General features: G+C 47.5%; 1 protein-coding gene across 10 annotated transcripts in view; it reads right to left on the bottom strand.

The window, feature by feature from the left end:
* APC (APC regulator of Wnt signaling pathway) overlaps window positions 1-20,322 on the bottom strand; it is an 831,398-nt gene that overhangs the window by 80,362 nt on the left and 730,714 nt on the right. For all 10 annotated transcript variants that reach the window (XM_086961019.1, XM_086961023.1, XM_086961027.1 and 7 more), the window contains 3 exons: window positions 19,878-19,973; window positions 8,149-8,288; window positions 4,432-4,509 (listed from right to left, as the gene is read on the bottom strand). In XM_086961019.1, the coding sequence (XP_086817145.1) occupies window positions 4,432-4,509; window positions 8,149-8,288; window positions 19,878-19,973 (314 nt within the window). The remainder of the gene's footprint in view (window positions 1-4,431; window positions 4,510-8,148; window positions 8,289-19,877; window positions 19,974-20,322) is intronic.

Genomic DNA, 20,322 nt, shown 5'->3' with positions numbered 1-20,322 from the left:
TGTGGCAGAAATTTGAGAATGAGCATCTGCATGCTGGCTATCCTCGCTGAGTTTGGGTATGCCTTTGCCACTGAGGTATCTATAGTCGCTCACAGATATTGTTGTATGTGGGAGGGTTGTAGATGCGATTTTGGGTAGTTTATCGAAAACCCCCTCCTAGACTGTGTAATAGCTGAAGTGTTTGCGACATGTCTCTTGCACACTGTTGGTACGATTTTGCTTGTATGAGCAAATCGCTTAGGTACGGGAACACATGGATGTGTTGCCTCTTGAGATGTGCAGCTACTGTGGCTAAGCATTTTGTAAACACTATTGGAGCAGTGGTCACCCCGAAGGGGAGAACCTTGAATTGGTAGTGTTACCCTTCTTTTGTGAACCGGAGGTATTTCCAGTGAGCTGAATGGATGGGTATGTGAAAATACGCGTCCTTGAGGTCCAATGTTGCTAGGAAGTCTCCTTGCTGTAGCAACGGGAGCACTTGCTGTAGTGTGATCATATGGAAGTGCTCTGACAGTATGTATTGATTTAGGGGTCTGAGGTCCAATATTGGTCTTAGGGAACCGTCCTTCTTGGGAATAAGGAAGTATAGGGAGTATACCCCTGTCCCTTGGTGTTGGAAAGGGACTGGCTCTATGGCCCCCTTTTCCAGCATGCATTTCACCTCTTGTTGTAGCAGGGTGATTTGTTCTTTGGACATAGGACGGTGTCTGGGTGGTATGTTTGGTGGGGTAGAAGTGAGTTCTAGGCAATAACCATACTGGATAATTTGTCTCACCCATCTGTCCGTGGTAATTGCATTCCAGACAGGTAGGAATTGTTGGAGCCGGCCTCCGACCGGTGTTAGGTTGGCTGGAGGTAGCGTGATGAAGTCACTGTTTTGTGGCAGTGGAGGCTCTGGTGTTATTGCCTCCACGTCCTCTTCCCTTGTTATTGTTGCCCTTATAACCTCCTCTGTTGGAGTTTTTGTTAAAGGAACCTTGGGTGTTGCCTTTGTATGAAGATGAGGCCTGTGAAGTATTGCCTCGTGTAGCTGCTCTGTATGAGGAGCGTCGAAAGGAACCTCTGTGTTGCTGAAACTGCAATGCACCCATTGATTTTGCAGTTTCTGTGTCTTTCTTCATTTTATCTAAAATGGTGTCGACTGCAGGGCCAAAAAGGAAGTCTTGATTGACTGGCTGGTTGAGAATGGTGGGCTGCACCTCGTTCTAAAAGCCCGAAATACGCAGCCATGCATGTCGTCGTAGTAAAACGCTAGTGTTAATAGACCTGGCTGCGGTGTCGGCAGAGTCAAGTGCACATTTGATGGAGGCGTTTGTAATACATTTTCCCTCCTGTATGAGGTCATTAGCTTGGGCTTTAAAAGGCTCAGGCAGGTGTTGCATTAAGCTTTCAAGCTGGTCATAGTGTGCCCTGTCGTAACGAGCTAGCAGAGCTTGTGTATTCGCAATACTCCATGAATTGGAGGCCTGTGATGCTACCCTTTTACCTGAGGCCTCTAGTATTTTTGACTGCTTATCAGGGGGAGGAGCCTCCCCTGTTGTCTGTGAGTTGGCCCTTTTGCGTGCATTAGCCACTATCAGTGAGTCTAATGGTAACTGACCTCTGATGTACGTAGGGTCTGTAGGGGCTGCTCTATACTTCTTCTCAATCCTGGGATTGATTACGCGTGCCCTGGCTGTATCTTTAAATATATCAGGCGCGTGTTTTAACACTCCCTTTAGCATAGGAAGTGTTCTGACGCTTTTCTCTGAAGTAGGGAAGGTGTCAAATAAGAAGTCTTCTTCTACAGGGTCATTATGCATGTCTACGTTGTAGTACTGTGCTGCCCTGTCTATTAGTTGGTTGAAGACAATGGTGTCGTCAGTAGGTTATGGCTTAGTTGGGTAGGAGGAGACGTCAGGGATGGGATGGGATGGGATGGGTGTCATATGGGTCAGTTGGTTCCCCCCATGGTTCATCTTGGGGTTAGGATCCTCTGGATAATCATAATCATGCTGTGGATCCTCCCCTGTGTTTCCCTCATTGTCCCCATAGTGAGAAGGAGAGTAAGGAGCAAAAGGTGTAGTAGGCATAGTGGGATAGAAAGGAATGAAGGGTCTAGAGGGAGAAGTTCCAAAGTCGTCCTTCTTTAGTGGAATGGGGGAATGAGAGTCTGTGTCCAGTGGCCTCTTCTTCCTGTGCAGGATTGTGACTTTACCAGTCTCAGGAATAATATATATTTTTGCCTGGTCGTCTGATGGATCTGGATGGAAGAGTTCTTCCTCCACTGTCCTTGGTTGTGTTTTTGACTTTTTTGGCTTTGGGTCGATAACACCTTCTGTTTCGACGACTTTTGGTGCCTTATTGCTCTTTTTCGGCTCGGGCCCCTTCTTCGGGTCGACGAGTGATTTTGGGTCGACCGGGTCTTTCGGTTCGACACGTTTCTTGTGCTCTACAGGTTTTTTCGGTTGACTGTCCTTTGCCGAGTCTATGGCTTTTTTGGGATCGACTGGTGTTTTGGAGCGCTTGTCTTTGGTTCGAAAACCTTCTCCGGCCGGATTACAGGCTTCAATACGGCACCCTTTCCGTCGGCGACCTTCTTCGGTTCGGCGACTTTCGCCACAGCCGGCTTTTTTGGGTCGACGTCCTTCTTCGGGTCAGCGCCCTTCGGCTCGGTGTCCTTCTTTGGCTGGACGCCTCTTTAGGGTCGGCTCGACGGCCTTCTTCGGGTCGACTGTTTTCTTTGGGTCGACGGCTTTAGGCTGTACGGCCTTCTTCGGGTCGGCGCCCTTCGGGTCGACAACCTTTTTGGGCTCTGGAACCTTCTTTGGGATCACGTTACTTGGCCCTGGGGTCTCTGAAGGCTTAGGTTTCAGAGCCGAGCAGGACGGCGGGGCTGGCAAACGTTTTCTCGGATCTTGGCTAAAGCCTTTTGGCGATGCCTCGACCGGAACCTTCGGTAACGGGGTAATCGGTGTCGGGGGCAGTGTACTCACGATTTGCCGCAGTGGGATCTCGTCGTCGGAGTCAGAGTAGTCCTCGAGATTGACTATCTTTAGGTCCGAATCTGGAGCTTCTGGAAGTTCTTGGTCATTATCGAAGATGTTGTCCGGTTCCGGTGCCTGTCGCTGCATCTCTTGCCTAGCGGCCTGTCGAATCCGTATGGTTTTCTTCGACCGGAATCGGGCACAGGCTGGGCAGGTTTCTTCCTTATGGTCTGGTGAAAGGAACTTGTTGCATACTGAGTGCTTGTCAGTATGCGGGAACTTGGAGTGGCATTGTGGGCACCTTTTGAACGGCCCATGTGGCGTCGAAAAGGGCCAACGGCCCGCGTCGACTACTGGTTTGAGATGGAAAGCTTGATCGAGTCAAGAAGTACAGAGCGAGAACAACACCATCGAAGTCGAAGGCCTTTATAAAAGTTTTGTTTCGATTCCGAAGTTGGAGTATAGGAATAACATCCAAAACCAAAGGCAGCGGAAAAAAACAATATGAGGATGGAGAAGATGCCCATGCGCACTGTAGTCCAGGGGAGGAGTCACCTATCTTGTGATACTTCGAAGACTCTTCCAGGACCACAAAGTGCAATCATCCGGACCCAACACTAGGCGGCGATCTATGCACAGATATGAATTCAGCAGCCCACATGCCTCGAACACCAGTTTAGGTGGTATGGCAGGGGTTTGGGCTTTCACCAAGGTACGCATGTGCCCCTGTGTGGAACTGGCGTCTAAGTCAAAGCTGTACTCACTGCTGGCCAGCAGTATCTGCACATCTAGTGGTGCCGTTTGCGCCTCTGTGTGCTCTGTTTCCTGTCCCCCAAAGATATCTGTTGCTTCTTCTGTGGGTCGTTGCATGGTGGTGGGGGCCCCACTACGCTGCCTTCACTGCCAAAGTGTTTCTCTTCAACCGGAACGCCAAGCACGCCTCAATGAACTCTCATCATGTTCCGGTGACAAACAGATTGGACACTTTGTGTTGATCTTGCCTAGAGTACTTTGCATGGCGATTAGGGCAAAAGCAGAACAGCATGTTTTCCGTCCCTCGTGGATGGTGTCCTTTAGAATGGAGGCAAAGAAGTTTTGGAAGGTTGGGCCTGGGTGGGCGCTGGTAAATGACCAATGACCAGCTGATGTTGTTTGGTTAGGAATCCTTTAGATTGGAGAGAAAAAATTAGCTTCGGTCCTGGAGTTGCGATATTGACGTCCGAGCCCGATGGCAGAAAAAACAATCTAACAAAGGAGCTGAGCAACATACGCAATACACAATGAAGGAGGAGTCACTATACCTCGTGACTCTGAGTTCTGTGAAGAAATAGAACTTGTAACCGTCCGAGCCCAACACTAGATGGCAGGATAATATTAAGCATCTGTATCTACAGCCAACACATGTTATGAATACACTTATTTTAGTGTGCACAATACTTAACGCTATTCACAGAGACAGCATTACCTGCTGCAGATCTTCACTTTCAGACTTCAGCTGTGCTACGAGGGCTCTCATGCAGCCCTTCATGGAACACAAAGTGGCCTGGGAGGAAAACATAGGAATGGTATTAAAAATCATGGGGTGACCGGTTTCAGACATTTTTATTTGCATGCTGTACCACTATGGAAACTAAAATGTAAGCGCTTTTTAACTATTTACATGCAAGATTTCATTGCATTACATCAATGCACATGCCACTATAAACACCAGAACTCTACACAGCACTTAAGGACTTTGCAGACTGAGGTACACGTGTTAAAACCAGTGTACTAGGAACATAGATAGTCTAACAAAGTGTTACATTTTAACTGAATCTTAAAAGAAATTATCTTCAAGTACTACCTTCTTTTATCTACCCACAAAAGATTACTGATGCAATGTTAATTTTTACTCCAACTTTCTCAGTGAAGCATTTTATAGGCAAAGAAAAGATGTAACTAAATGAGTATTTAAGTGCAAGTGATCAGCAACCTGGTCACATTTACCTGAAAATGATTGTGCCAATTCAGGTCCCAACTATGAAGTGTAGCGTTATTGTATCGTAAAATACTGTATAAATGATTGCAGATTTGTGACTGGCTAAAAAGAACAAGTTACTTATCTTCGGTAACTCTCTTTCTGGTAGAGATTCAATCTAGCCACAGATCCCTCACCTTTTCAATATTTCTCAGGCTATCAGACTGGATCTGGAAAGTTTTCGGGATTACCTCTGTGAGCTGAAAGGTTGGCGCCTTGCAGCTTCGCTCTAACGTCGTTCTACTCCGGATATGATTCACAGGGTCTACATAGATGCAGCTCAGCCCACTGTCAGTTGCTATTGAGACTTCCCATTATAGTGCATTTATGGACTTTGGGTGAAACCAACACTAGATCCTCCATGTTGCCATCTGCTTACGACCATAGTGATGCTAATCACTCTTGAAGAGGTCTCATATGTAGTTTGGCATGTGGTATTATTGCTATGCAAGAAGCTATCATACCTAGAAGGTGCATCATCATGGTCACTGTTGGGCGACGATGCAGCTGAATAAGATCCAGTTAGTTCTGGAGATTGAGAACCCTTAGTGGATTGGGGTAAGTCTTTGCTGTAATTGAACTGAGTATTGCTCCTAGGTATGGAGCTGCTGTAGGTGGGCTTTTGTTGCATTCACTGTGAATCGCAGTCTGTTAAAAGATTGAAAGTGATGTTGGGGGTGCTATAGATAATTTTGGTTGCTGAAACTCTTGATCAGCCAATTGTCTAGGTAAAGGAAAACATGTATGTTTTGCCTCCTTAGGTTTGCAGCTACTACTGCTAGACATTTTGTGAACACATGTGGAGCTGTTACACTGAATGGTAGTACCTTGTATTGATAGTGGTGTTCACTTACCACAAACCGCAGGTATTAACGATGCGCCAAATGGATTGGTATATGAAAGTATGCGTCCTTCAGATTTAGTGCGGTCATGAAGTCGCCTCCAGTAGTAGTATTATAACATTCTGTAGTGTCACCATGTGATAGTGTTTGAATAGGATGTATTGGTTGAGTGGATGTAAATGTAGGATAGGACGTAGCGTGCCACCCTTTTTGAGGATTAGAAAGTATATGAAGTATACTCCTTTAGCTTGATGTTTGACTGGAACAGGTTCTCTAGTCCCTTTCTGTAACAGCGCTTTTATTTCTTCTTTTGGCAGATGTAAATGCTGTGGTTTGAGGTTGTGTTTTCTTGGTTGGCTATTGGTTGGCTGTTTTTTGAGTTCTAGGCAATACCCATATCTGACAATGTCTAATACCTTTGGCCTGATGTTACTTCCGGACACAGCCGATGGAATTGCTGTAGTCTTTCCCCCAAGTGATGTATGAACGGGGGAAATTGTTAGTAATTCACTGCTTGGTGTTTTAAGCAGGCCTTGCCAGCATACCTCGACCTTTGCCTCTTGATTTGTAATCACCTAGGTAGTAGATTCTTCCTGACTGTGGGTGGAACTTCTTATAACATGTTTGGTGTTACATTTGAGTCATTGGTAGCTTGGGGTCTTTTGGGTGTTAATTTTGAAGGCCCCTCTCCCTTGGTAGCAGTGAGAAGGCGGGCATTTGTGGCTAATGGACTGCAATGCTCCCATTGACTTTGTTGTTTGTGTCATTTTGATTTTGTCTAGTTGAGCATTTTCTTCAGGAGCAAATACAGGTTCACTATCAAATGATACACCTGATATGTGGAGCCATGCATGTCAACATAGCATAATTGAAAAGTTGATTCCTCTGGCTGTTGTGTCTACACTATCTAGTGCACCTCTTATGGTTGCATTTGAAATGTATTTTCCCTCCGCAAATAAGTCTTCCTCTGGTCTTTTATTGATTTGGGAGATCTTGCAAAAGATCTTCCATTTCAGCCAATGTTGCCCTATTGTATCTTGACAAAAGGCCCACTGAATTGATGATGCGCCAATGATTGGCATGGTTAGTTGCTACCCTTTTCCCTGCTGCATCAATTCTCTTACTCGCCTTGTAAGAAGGAGAAGCTTCTGCTGTGCCAGAAAGTTATGTGTATAAGCTCCTTCCTCTGGAAGCAAATTCCCCTCTCCAGAAAATTTACCATTCACTTAGGCCTTTAGAACGTTTGATCGATTATTCTACAGGAAGCAGCAATCATTCACCAGTGCTCTTGAAGCATGTGCTGATCCTAAAATCTAATTTTCTGTAAAGACAAACATAATTTCCTCCCTTCTCCAAGCAATTAGCAGTTGCCAAAGTGCAGTCTTAAAAACAAATAAAATCATTAAATGCCTTTACAGCTGGTCAAGGACTCAATTGCTCCACATTCATACTGTTAAGCTGATCAATTCCCACATTTCTGGGGAGAGGGGGAGTGACTGCATGGGCATGTCATCACTAATTGTTCATCCAAGCTTGTTCAACAGGGTTGTATATCTGGCTACCAGTGTTAAAAAGTGGCAATGAATAACTCATTCAATCTGCAAAGGTTACTGGCACATCATCACAAGACTCAAATAGCAACATATTTCCGCCACATATACCTCCCGAATATTAAAGTGAACATCTTACATGTCTACATGAGGGAAGCTCTGTAGAACTAATCTTGTTCGGAAATACGATCGCTTAAAGACCCTTCCCACCGCATTTTCAAACCATTTAATTTTCTACAATCTGTAGAAGTAGTTCTCTCATAGAAGACTCTGTGACGACATTAAAGACATGTCAATACTAAGGGAATCTACCCTAGTGGATTTAATAAGGTGAACAAAGGCACACACAAGTATTTATTTTCTAACCTGACTTATTGGTCTATTTCCTCTAGATTTCTCGCATAGCCCCATTTTAGAGTAGAACAATTTAAAAGCTGAGTGCACTTTCATCATGATATAATCTCTGTTCTCTTTTACTGCGAGATAAAGGTATATCCTAGTGGATTAAGGAGATTGGATAAAACAGGTATGAGGCATTTGTCTACCTTAGCTTGCATTTCTTTTCTCAGTTTTTTTTTTGCACAGCCCCACTATGGAATAAACTAGTGAAAATGGTGTCTGCTGCTAAACAGGGGTTTGCTTGCTCATTATGGAGTTAACTGTGTTGCTCAAGTACACCGACCATTCTGGATTTGATGAAGTCAACAGGTAACGTTACAAATCTCAATACCAAACAGTTCCTAAAACATGCCACAAGATATAAAACTATATACCTTATTTGCCACATCTCCAAATGTCAAATTTGTTAGAGCCATTCCAGCATATCGTCGTAATGTAACACTGTAGTGGTCATCAGTAAGACCATACATTTCACAGTCAACATGCAATAGTTCTGCGATGGCCTGTAATCCACCTGTGGAAACAGAAACAAAATCAAGAGCCTTTAACTTTTATTATTGAAACTCAATTTGACAAACAAATTACATCTCTTGAACAATAGGGATAAATGCAGAGTAACCTGCAGGTACAAACCCAAACGAACAAGTTACTTACCTTCGGTAACGATATATCTGTACGAAACAGTAGTTAGTATTAGATTCCATACCTTAAAATATCCCCAGGCGTCAGTCTGGATCCGAAACCTTTGCGCAACAGTACCCCTGCGCGTCGGTAGGCGTCGTCTACGGCTCCGCGTCCGTCGTCGTCGTTGGCGCCGGGATGACATCGCCGGAGCACCTAAACGCCGCCCTCGCGCGCGGACGTCAGTTCTTAAACACAGCTTTTCCGCGCCAAAAACGCAGAGCCATGTAAAAAACCAACACTGGTGCCATTGAAACTAGGGCCCTGAAAGGGGATGACCTTAACCCTCGACATCGGTTCGCAGATCGGGGAGGATGGGTAGGGAGGAAAGGAATCTAATACTAACTACTGTTTCTTACAGATATATCGTTACCAAAGGTAAGTAACTTGTTCATCTGAAAGAAACAGGTTAGTATTCGATTCCTTACCTTAGAATAGATACCCCAGCAATACCAACCCCTGTGGTGGGTCTGCGAACCAATAATCACACCAGAAAGTCCTGGAGGACGGAACGGCCAAAGAAGCCATCCCTCCGTGTGTCTTGCGAACGTGTGCAGCGAGGCCCACGTAGCTGCCTGACAGATGTCCTGTAAAGGGGCTCCCCGGCCCAGGGCAGTGGTAGCCGCCGTGGCCCGAGTGGAATGGGCCTGCAGCCCAACAGGAGGCTCCTTCTTCACCAAAGAGTAACAAGCCTTGATACACAAGACGACCCACCGAGAGATGATCCGCTTGTGCACCGCCCGTCCCTTCTTAGCGCCCACGTAACCAACAAAGAGTTGGTCATCCACCCAGAACTGGCGTGTGCGATCTAGATAGAATGAAAGCGCACGTTTTGTAGGCTGGGTCATCCCGGGATGCATGGATCCATTGGTTAATTATTTTGAGTTGGGCTGCCCAGTAATATAATTGCAGATTTGGCAACGTAATCCCTCCCTCATACCAACTTCTATTCAGCTTGGCATGGCCAATACGTGCAGGTCGGTTACTCCACAGCAGGTTAAGACACCAACGTTGTCACTTGTTGAAAGTATTGTGGTGTGACTGGGTAGGGTGAGTTTTCTAGGGCGTATAGGAATCTTGGGAGGGCCATCATTTTGTAGAGTGCTGGTCTACCAAGAAGCGTGAGTGGCAACTGTGCCCAGTGTTTCACATCGTTTCGAAGCCGGTCTAGTGGCGGTTTCAGGTTTCTGTCATAAAATTCTGTTTGACTGTCAGTGATATATATACCAAGGTATTTAAAGGTGGTCGTGGCTCTCGTGAGCGGGCAGTCCCCGTCGAGTGCGGGTGCTGGTCCCTTCAGAACATACAGGACTGATTTCGACCAGTTTAGTGTGTATCCTGATGTCGCCCCATATTCGTCGCACAACGACAGTAGCGCCGGCACGCTTCTTTCTGGGTCTGTCAGATACACCAACATATCGTCGGCGTATAATGACATGCGGTCTTTCCATCCCTCCTTCCAGCTAATACCTTTTAGTAATGGTGTACTTCTAATCAGTGCTGCCAGCGGCTCCAACACCAGGGCAAACAGCAGGGGCGAAAGGGGGCATCCCTGTCGGGTCCCTCACACCAGTTGGATTGTGCGCGAAATATGACCGTTGGCCACTATATGCGCAACTGGGTTGGCATATAGAAGGTGTATCCATGCTATGAATTTGGGGCCAAATCCCATGCGGGTCAGAACTGCGAACAAGTGTCCCCACTCTACCATGTCGAAAGCCATTCTCGCGTCAAGCGAGAGGACGACGGCTCGCAAAAGTAGTAACGGAGCCCGTGCCAGCACTTCTCAGACGTTTACAAGATTATGAGCGGTACTCTTGTGTGGCATAAAGCCCGATTGGTCAGGATGGATCAGCAGTGGGAGAAGGGTTGTCAATCTAGTGGCGAGCAGTTTCGCGAGAATCTTCGCTTCTGCATTGATCAGTGAGATGGGGCGGTATGACGCGCAGTTGGTCGGTGGTTTATTAGGCTTAGGTATTGCCACTATCGTAGCCGTTCGCTGATCCTGTGGTAGTTCCGCCCTCGTGAGACTTTCCGTATACACAGCCAGCAGCGGTGGGCCAAGTGTATCTGACATGAGTTTATACCATTCAATGGGGATCCCATTGGGGCCCATGGCTTTTGCAGATTGTTTTGCCCGTATAGCTAGCTGTATTTCATCTGTAGTGAGATTCGCTTCCAACTCTTGGACTGCCTCTTGTGGAAGCGTCCTAGTCTCAATGCGATTAAGGGAGTCTAGGGCTGCGTCCTCTGTGACCTCACTGTTAGGGGTATATACCCTTTCGAAGTGGTCTGCCAGTATATTCACAATCTCTTCTGGGTGTGTCTGAGGGTGTCCCTTCGTAGTATGTAATCTCTGTATGGCTCTATTGCACTACCCCTTTTTTTCCAACCAGGTTAACATCTTGCCCGCTTTATCCCCCACGTCATAGATCTTGTGGGTCGTAGCCGAGATATTATCAAGGACTTGCAGGCGGATATGGTCTTTATATCGCTGTTGGTGTATTTGCAGAGTATGCGCCGAGTCCGTCGTGGGGTCTGTTGTGTGGGCTACATTCGCTGTGTGTAATGCTAATTCTAGCTCAGAGAGTTCCTTCCGTTGCTCCCTCTTGTGCCCCGTAATGGAAGCTATTGCTTGTCCACGAAGGACAGTTTTGTATGCCTCCCAAAGAATCGAGGGAGAGGACACTGATGTTCCATTTTCGGCAAAGTAGAGTTTGGTCGCCTTCTTAAGATCTGCTCTGATTTTGGGGATTTTCAGGAAGTTAGGGTATATGGGGTATATTCTCTTCCTAGTCTTCTCTTGGCTGGAGAGAGTCAGTACTATTGGCGAGGGGTCTGATATGCCCCTAGGGAGTATGTCTATGGTGTTAACTGCGTGCATCCCACTTCCCAGCAGTAAAAATTAATCTATATGGGACAGACTGTTGTGTACCGTTGAGTGATAGGTATATTGTGTCGTAGTGGGGTGTTTGTGTCGCCATATATCTGTCAGGCCTAGTGCTGTTAAAAAACCGTGGAAGCTTGTGGGGTTAGACGCATGGGTTCGTACCGGAAATTTATCTAGTAGTGGGTCAGCTATTGAGTTAAAGTCCCCCCAACAATAATGTCTCCCTCCGGGAGGTCCAATAGGAACTCCCCCAGTGCAGCTAAGGCCACTGTTTGAAGTGCTGGTGGTATATAAACTGACACCACATTTAAGGGTCGGCCTTCCCATTGCCCATGAACCACTGCGAAGCACCCCTGATCATCCATTTTGTGCTGCAAGAGAGTGAATGGGGAGGTTTTCTTCAGCAGGATACCCGTTCCCCTGGAGCCCGATGTGAATTCCGAGTACGTTACCATTGAGTAGCCTCGTCGTTCTAGTGCCTGACATGCCCGCCCCGTGAGATGCGTTTCCTGCAGTAGGATTAGTGCCGGGTTTTGCCGTTTGATAGCTTGCATTACCAGCCACCATTGAGTAGCCTCGTCGGTCTAGTGCCTGACATGCCCTCCCCGTGCGATGCGTTTCCTGCAGTAGGACTAGTGCTGGGTTTTGCCGTTTAATAGCTTGCATTACCAGCCCCCCCTTGATTCCATGTCAACATTCTGAGGGGCGGAACCGTGATCTGCCGCGTCAAGCCATCATGGGCTGTGGATTGTAAGGTCTGCGACATAATGGAGTGTGATTGAGTGTGTCTAGCCCTCACTTCCCCAACAATACAGTATCTATGTCTTCTCGTTGCGTAGTGTGTGATATTCTTTCGTCGTGTCGTGCCGCAACGTGTGAAATACGGACAATAACAATTAAACTGCCCCCCCTCCCTGGTCCACAGACTTACAACCGCCCGCCTCCCCAACTTAGCAGAGTGCTTATCCCAACCCCAAACCATTGTACTTGCTTGCAGGGGTAAGGAGTCTCCTGATGGCAACTGCCCCATCAGCCCTCCTTAGCCTCACCCAGGTGGAGTCCAAGGGCAACACACCCTAAATAGCAGATGTCATCCATCGTAGCCCTTTGAGTTAGTCTGTTATGATTCTGGTTGGTGTTCGCCTTGCTCTGAACCCCTCGCCGACAGGTCTTCCATGCATCTTGATGTTTGTGTTTCCTGTAGGTGTTCATTTCGTTGGTTTCTTTGACCCTTGTTGTTGCGGCGGGCGTTCCTCCCGGTCGCCAGCCCTCCAGCCAGTCCTGCGCGGTTTCAGGTATGTCGAAGAACCATGTCTTGTTATTGTCGACTACTCTTAACCTTGCTGGGAACAGCATCGAGTAGGGCAGTTATTTCGCTCTTAGTGCTTTTTTTACCTCTGTGAAAGTTCCACGACGACGGGCCACTTCCGCCGTGTAGTCCGGGAAAAAGGCTAGTGCCGAGTTTTGGATCTTAATCGGCGGAGAAATCCTTGCTGCCTTTAATATGGCATCTCTATCCCTGAAGTCGAATAGTCTGGCTAGCACTGGTCGGGGTGCCGCCCCTGGCTTAGGTGCCCCGCCAGGCACTCTATGCGCTCTTTCCACAGAGAAAAAGTTCGACAGACCTTTGGGTTGCAGCTTAGTTTTAATCAGTTCCTCGACATATAGGTCCATCGCTCGTTTGCCTTCGGATTCCGCCACTCCCAAAATTCGTATGTTATTTCTCCTTGAGCGCCCTTCCTGATCATCCAGCTTGTCTTGCAGTTGTTTATTGGTTGTTTGCATTCGCTCCATTGCTAGTTGCAACTCCGAGGTATCTAGGACCAGGGATATTGTGACTACTTCCACCTGTGCCACCCGCTCTGTCATTTTGTGAAAGTCCGCCCGTAGTAGGCTCACATCAGCGGATATGGACCCTACGGTTGTTTGCACGCTAGACAAGGTCTTCATTTTATCTTCTAGCGTCACATTCTTGGCTCCGTCTCCTTCCACGCATTTACCTGTGGAGTTGCGTCCTTCTTGTTGCGGCGGGTTGCCCTTATCATATGCGTATTTGTCTAGTTTGGCTTGCGCCATGGTGTTTCTAGGCCCTCTGCCCGACATGGCAGTCGGTATGGTGAGTCCTCTGGTTGCGGGCCGTGTCTCAATAGTGTGCGCACAGAAATAGCCACTCCACAGTCATTGTACTGAGAAGGATTCCGGTATGGGCTTGAAAGTGGTGTAGTATCGCAGCAGTCTCAGTGCCGAGAGGTTGCAACAGGTCCGCCTGTGTCAGTGGTTGTAGGTATGGTTGTAATGTCAGGAGTTACCCATTCAGCATCTCTCCTGTCGCTGGAACCGTGCGGCCCACTGTATTGGAGGTAGTTGGTACGTCACTACGGATCCAGGGCCTCGCGCAGTGGCGTTCGTCACCACTTATGGGTCGTTGCACAGTCTTTCAGCGAGTGTTTCTTCAGATGCTCTCATGCATCATTCACCCTTCTGCCTCCCTATGAGCCTCCGCCATCTGCTGCTGGAATCGGTGTGTCCCCCGCCTGGCTTGCGTGTTGTTTCACTGCCAGGTCATGGAGCGCGGGCACAGGACTCTGCAGAACAGTCTAGTAAGTGGGCAGTGCCTCGGCGCGATACCCTCTCCCTGCGAGTCTTTTGTGCGCTCGCCAGGACCGGCGCCGCGTCGATTGCCTCTCTGTTGTGTTCAGCGGAGGGGAAGGGGGCGGGGGCGGTGAAGGCCGCGTAGGCAGCGGATCTGTGCCGGATCGTTCTCAGCAACTAACTCTTCGTGCCCAGTCAGGGTGGTGTGCCGCGTCCTCCGCTTCTGTCACGTTATTGCAGGTAGGTGAGCGGCCGGCGGGGGTCCAAGACTTCTCTGGTCGGGCCGGGGTGCACAACTTACGTCCGCTGTTACTTTATTCCGGACTGTGGCCTTGCAGATGCTTCTCACCTCTGCCGGAGTAGGGTTGGGTTCCGGTTGCCATCGCCGCTGTGCCCTCACTTCCGCCCGGGCGTGCGATAACTTGAGACCGGTGCGGCTGACACGTGGTTAGGCCCCACTGAACACCGCACTACATCTATTGCTCGGGGTGTCGGAAATGCACCGGACGGTGCCGCTCAGGTTCCGACCCTGGGGTGCTTTGCGACGGATATGTGGTACGGATTAATGGATGGGGCCGCTTCAACCACGGAGCTCCTCTTTTACACAGCCACCATGTTTGGCTGCTAGCCACGCCTCCAGATATACTAATATTGATACATATAACACGTTTGATATATCTTTATATTTGAGGGATATCACATTAGATCAAGGGTTATGACCCATTCCAAGATGGCCGCCGTAATTCACCGTAATCTGTAATCTCCCCTCGTTTTATTTTGAATATCATCGATATTCCCTCAGTCATTCTAAATCGTCGCAATTCCATTCTATATACATTTAGTGTGCGAATAACCTGCAGTTATTGATATTGTAGATCTTCACTGTGACCCCATTATAAGATGGCCGCCGGAAAATGGTTTGATTTACCCACTGAGATTTTAGGCTAAGTCCTACCTCGATTTTAGAACTAGAGAAGATAACGCGGCTATTCAGGCTGCCGGTATACTCGGATGAACGGCGTTTCGCAGGGAGGATTGACGTTTACTTGCATGTAAGTTATTTTGCTTCTCGTAACACGTAGGAGAGTTAGACCTTCTTTAAATAATTGCCGTATATGCACCGAACGGGTGATGGAGCATTCATTTCACTACAACTTTATCGAGAACACACAGGTTCCTTTTTCCTCTATCTGGGCACACACTTGACTATCGTTTCATGTGATCAAAATTAGATGTATTGTTTGTTTCTTACCACGACGATTGAATAGCATAGATCTGTTGAGATTTTACATACCCGAGCTCTTCACCGTCATTCTGGTACTATCTGACACACTTGGTTATTACTTTGGGTGACCGCAATTGGACGTATTTTTTGTTTTTTACTTGGAGAACTAAATTGAATTACCTGTGGTGACTTTACATTACCTGTGCTTTTCACTTTCATTCTGGCACTATCTGAACATTCTAATTTATTGGTTGTAGATATAAATCTTTAAACCATGATTACTATTCTTTTTGCTTTAACCATTGATACGATGAATTTTCCTAAATACCCTCATGTATGATTTATCCATTTTGGTTGTAGAATCAATATCCCTGATGAAGGCTTGAACAGCCGAAATGCATTGGATATGAATATGTTCTTGGACACATAGCTGGATGCATAATAATTTACTTTGAAAATGCAAGATATTAATTTTGAAATCATGAAATAACATTGAACAAGATTGAAAAATAGAGAAAATCTTCGAACATTGAGATTGAACTTTCTTTACAACCCTATATGGGACCAAGCTGTGACTAGGGGACGTCACCCATATTGGGTCACGCAATTCTTCGATGTGACAGTGCGCCAGTGGAGGAGGTGATGGTGAACCCTGCCCCTCACTGGCGTCACATGGGCCTGAAAGCTCGGACTAGGAGGGTTTTGAGGCGGATGCTGCAAGGGTATGTGTGGACGGACCTCGCTGTTGTCCCCGACCGCCGCCACAGCGGTTTCAACGGCCGCCACTGCATTGGAAATTAGTCTGCGGTGCATGGCTGGCAGCACGTGTGGGGGCGCCCCTTCCTTGGCCACGAAAGGAGCGAAAGGCACCTGTTTACTGGCGCGGGGCCAAGAGGCCCAAGGACTTGGCTGTAGCCCTGGAGTCCTTAAAGTGCTCAAGCGCATGGTCTGCCTTGTCGCCAAAAAGGCGACTGCCATCAAACGGCATGCCCATGAGTGTATTCTGGACATCGGCCGAAAAGTTGGCGGACCTCAACCAGGCGTGGCGACGAATCACCACCGTCGTTGCCATCGCTCTGCCCAGTGAGTCTGTGGTATCCAGCCCACACCGGATGGAAAAACGTGCTGCATCTCGACCCTCCGCAAGCGCTTGGGTGAGTTTAGCTCTGAACTCCGCCGGACATTCTGGCAGCACGTCCGCGACCGTGTCCCACAGAGAGTGGGTGTAGCGGCCCAAGGGGCATGCGGTGTTGGAAGACCGCAGTCCCAAACTCAGGGAGGAGAATACCTTCTTGCCGTATTGCTCGTACCTCTTGGATTCCCGATCAAGCTGAGCCGTCGGGAATGCGGTCTGGGAGTTGGAGGCCTGGATGACCAGGCTCTCGGGGTGGGGTGGGTAGACAGGAAACAAGGGTCGCCCGGGGCCGGGCGGTGGCGTCTGGCCACGTTCCTATCTACAGGCGGACCTGTAGCGGGCCTGGACCAAGTGCCCAAAAGAACGTCAGTCAAGGCCTCATTAAACGGCAGCAGAGGCTCAGCCGAGCTTGACTGCAGTTTAAGGACCTCAGTGAGGAGGTTAGTCCTCACGGCCGCGAAGGAGAGCTCAAGGCCCAAGGCCCTGGCCGCCAGCGTGAGCACCACACTGTAGGTTGCCCCCTTCTCCGTAGCCACGGTAGGAGGTGAGACAAAACCAGTGTCCGGCGAAGTGTCCAGACCACTAGCATTCCCAAGTTCACCTGTCCAGTCCTGCTGGGACTGACAATAACGCGTCAGAGGGTCCTCAGTTCCCTCCCAATACACCTCATCACCCATCTCCTGATAATCCGGATTGTCAAAGGATGGGGCCGGTTCGTGGAAGTAAAAATCTCCAATCAGCGTCAAATACGGCGCCTCTCTGACGCCGGAACCGGATCGAGGGAGGCATCGGGGAAGCGGATCCAGCGGGGCCCTGCGGCGCCGGGCCCGAAGGTGTCGGCGGCGTCGGTGCCGAAGCACCAGACCTGCTTGGGCCCCCAGACGGGTCCGCTGGGCCCGAAGGCGCCGCGGAGGAGAGAGCGACCTCATGGCCATGAGGAAGCGCTCGATCTCCTCCGGTGTCGCGTCCTGCCCAGGGACCGGAGGGTATAAAGCAGGCCGCGACACCGGCGACTCCAACAGCTGCATGGGCGGTGACACCCGAACCCCCGGCCGCGCCGCACGAGCGTCGGGGCGAGTCGGAAGAGCGATGACGTCTCTTCGACTTCTTGTGCTTACCTGACGACTTCGAGCCCGAAGACCAATGGTGACTCCCGGAGCTATGATGGCTCCGACCCAGCGACCGGTCCCTCGACCTCCGTCCCGACCGGGACCTCTCGCGGCGCGGGCAGACTGCTGGAGCTCGAGCCGCTTGCGGGACCGCTCCCGCTTAGCTTTCGACGTCAGGGCTCGGCAGTCGGGGCAGGCCTTGCCGTCGTGGTCGAAGCCGAGACCGACATAAGTCGGTCGCAGTCCTCACAGGGTTTAAATCCAGGCATCCTTACTGGCACCGTTCGGAGTCGAGAAGCCTCCGAAAAATGATCAAAAAGAATCGAAAAAGTTAGTCAAAAATTCACTATGGATACCACTTGTTCCGGATCTGCGCTGTTGGCGCAGAAAAAAGAAGAACTGACGTCAGCGCGCGAGAGCGGCGTCTAGGTGCTCCGGCGACATCATCCCGGCGCCAACGACGGAGCCCCAGACGACGCCTACCGACGCGCAGGGGTACTGCTGCGCAAAAGTTTGCGGATCCAGACTGACGCCTGGGGATATTCTAAGGTAAGAAATCTAATACTAACCTGTTTCTTTCAGATAGGTATTTGCAAAGCCTACAATTGAGCTTGTATATCAGGAGAAGCATGTATAAATTCACCAAGATTACTTCCTCTAGTAGAGAGTCAGCATGGCCACAACTAGTGTAGAAGCTACATTTTCCACATTTCCCCTTTAATGGAATTTTCTACTGATAAGGCTGCCTTCCCCCAAAAATGGTCTTTGCACTGTCAATTAGTCCACACGAGCCAAGAGACCTGCAGTGAGGCATCCATCACAATCAAATTGGGGGCAAAGATAAGAAAAGATTAGAGGAAGAGTATTTACTTTTACACCTTATTCTGGCACCCAAAATGGAATGACTACAGAGCTCGCCTGACCAAACAGTCTCCTGCTTCCTGGCATCACAGATTCTCCATACACTTGGGGATTATGTGAATAAGAGAATCTAAGAGAATGAACATGCATGTCATGGAATGCCAAAAAGAAGAAACCATTTGGTCGTATTATCTGAAATGGAAGGCATTTTTGGTAGATGGAAGACAGCACGTCCTCTCAAGCACTCTCTTTTGTAGCTCTAGTGCCTAGAACTGCCCTCAATTACTGGATCACTGGGATTGGAGAAGTCAGTGATATTGTGTATTGTAATTGGAAGGTCAGACTGTGTAGGGCTTGGAATACAATTTTTTTTTAATTGCACCATCTTCCCACAAGTGTAACTTTTGATCAACTATAAAGATATGGACAGACAAGTACTGACCTTTCCGAAAAGCTGCCACCACTGTCATGGACTCTGGAAATGCATGAAATTTGACTTCAAGCCAAGAGGCAGAACTTTTCACTGGCAGTCTAAGTTAAATCACAGTTTCCTTCATGATGGCTGGTATAAGGAAAAGTCTGCCTTTTAAGTCCATGATTCCCGTCCAGCCCCTATGCTGTGATCAGGGATAAATAAAAGTCACAGTAGTGTTAACTAGGTGGCAAAGTGAGCTAAAGAACGATGATGGATACAACCCAGATCTGTGACTGGGGGTTAGTGTGTGAAAAGTTTCAGTGCTCCGTCCATCATCTCCTGGTGTTTGCCAAATTTCTTGATATGTCGTCTTTCATCTATGGCTTTCCACCACAAATGGGACACTTATCAAAAGCAGCTAGATTATTTGATAAAAAGGCAGCTGTAGAGGGTCAAAAATGAATAAAATATCTTAACTCCAGAAAAGAAGGAGGTAGATAGTAAAGCACTAAGATAAATATAATGTTTAAAAAGTTGAAACGCAAAAAAACAGAAGTTTAAAAACGAAAGGGTTTAACTATCTTTGCTCCAGAGAGTAAAAAAAGTTAACTGCCTCGAAGACATTGCTAGGATTCTGTAACAGATCAGTATCTTAACAATAATAATATAGAAAGAGATACCTGTATGCACTATTTTCTGTCTTGTTTAGTGAGGGGTTTGGGAATTTAAAGTGACCTTTCAGCCAAATGTGTTTGATTAAGTTCTAATACAAACGTAAATCCCTTTTCATGGAAAATGCAATGTTGCCAGACAAGCAGGTTTTCTTCAGGAGATCAAAATTGTTCATAGAAATCAAAGATTATTCAATGATGAAGAATTATAGTTGGTGTCTACGTAATGCATACACTTGTAATTATGTCAATGGTTACCTTAATTGGTTTAAAGGAAACACACAATTAGTTTAAGATCTATACACCTGACTGGAAAGAAATTCATAAGAGATGAATACTTAAACACAAAGTAAACAATTGTTTACTTCTAGATCTATTCCCCCCGCAATGCAGGTCAAGGCTAGGCAAAATGCACAGTGGTAATAACCACTATCAGGACTAATCTTACGCCATGCACAAATACAGATATCATGAATTCAAATAACTGTCAAGAATATTCAATAAAACAACTTTCAATTTCTTACCAAGCTCATTCATTGCATGCCTATGTTCCTCATCAAATGAAAGCTTCATGAGCACACACACAGCAGGGCAGATCTGGTGTTCCGCTGGAGCAGGCACTAGAGCAAGAAAGCTCACCATTACATTCTCGTTACATTAATTTAAAGTGTTTCAAATTAGTAATATTTTCTCTTCCAAGTTATTGAAAATAAACAAAATAGAAGACATTGAGCTTTAATTGTTCAATACGTTAGACTTTACTAATATTTCAGGGGCAAACTGACTTGCATCCTACATCAACATGTCTCTACTCAGGTTTATTGATCAATATCTATAATTCACTTCCTTAACTCTGATTCTTATCCTAACTTTTTCAGCACATTCACACAATTGCCCAGAAACATCTGTATTTTGACATCCTATCTAAATGAAATCAGATGCAATATTTATGTAGCCAAAATAAATAAC

The sequence above is a fragment of the Lissotriton vulgaris genome, chromosome 3_1 (assembly GCF_964263255.1).
Source record: "Lissotriton vulgaris chromosome 3_1, aLisVul1.2, whole genome shotgun sequence".
Lineage (NCBI taxonomy): Eukaryota > Metazoa > Chordata > Amphibia > Caudata > Salamandridae > Lissotriton > Lissotriton vulgaris.
Note: the sequence above shows the minus strand (reverse complement) of the source record. Positions and strands in the feature narration are given on the sequence as shown.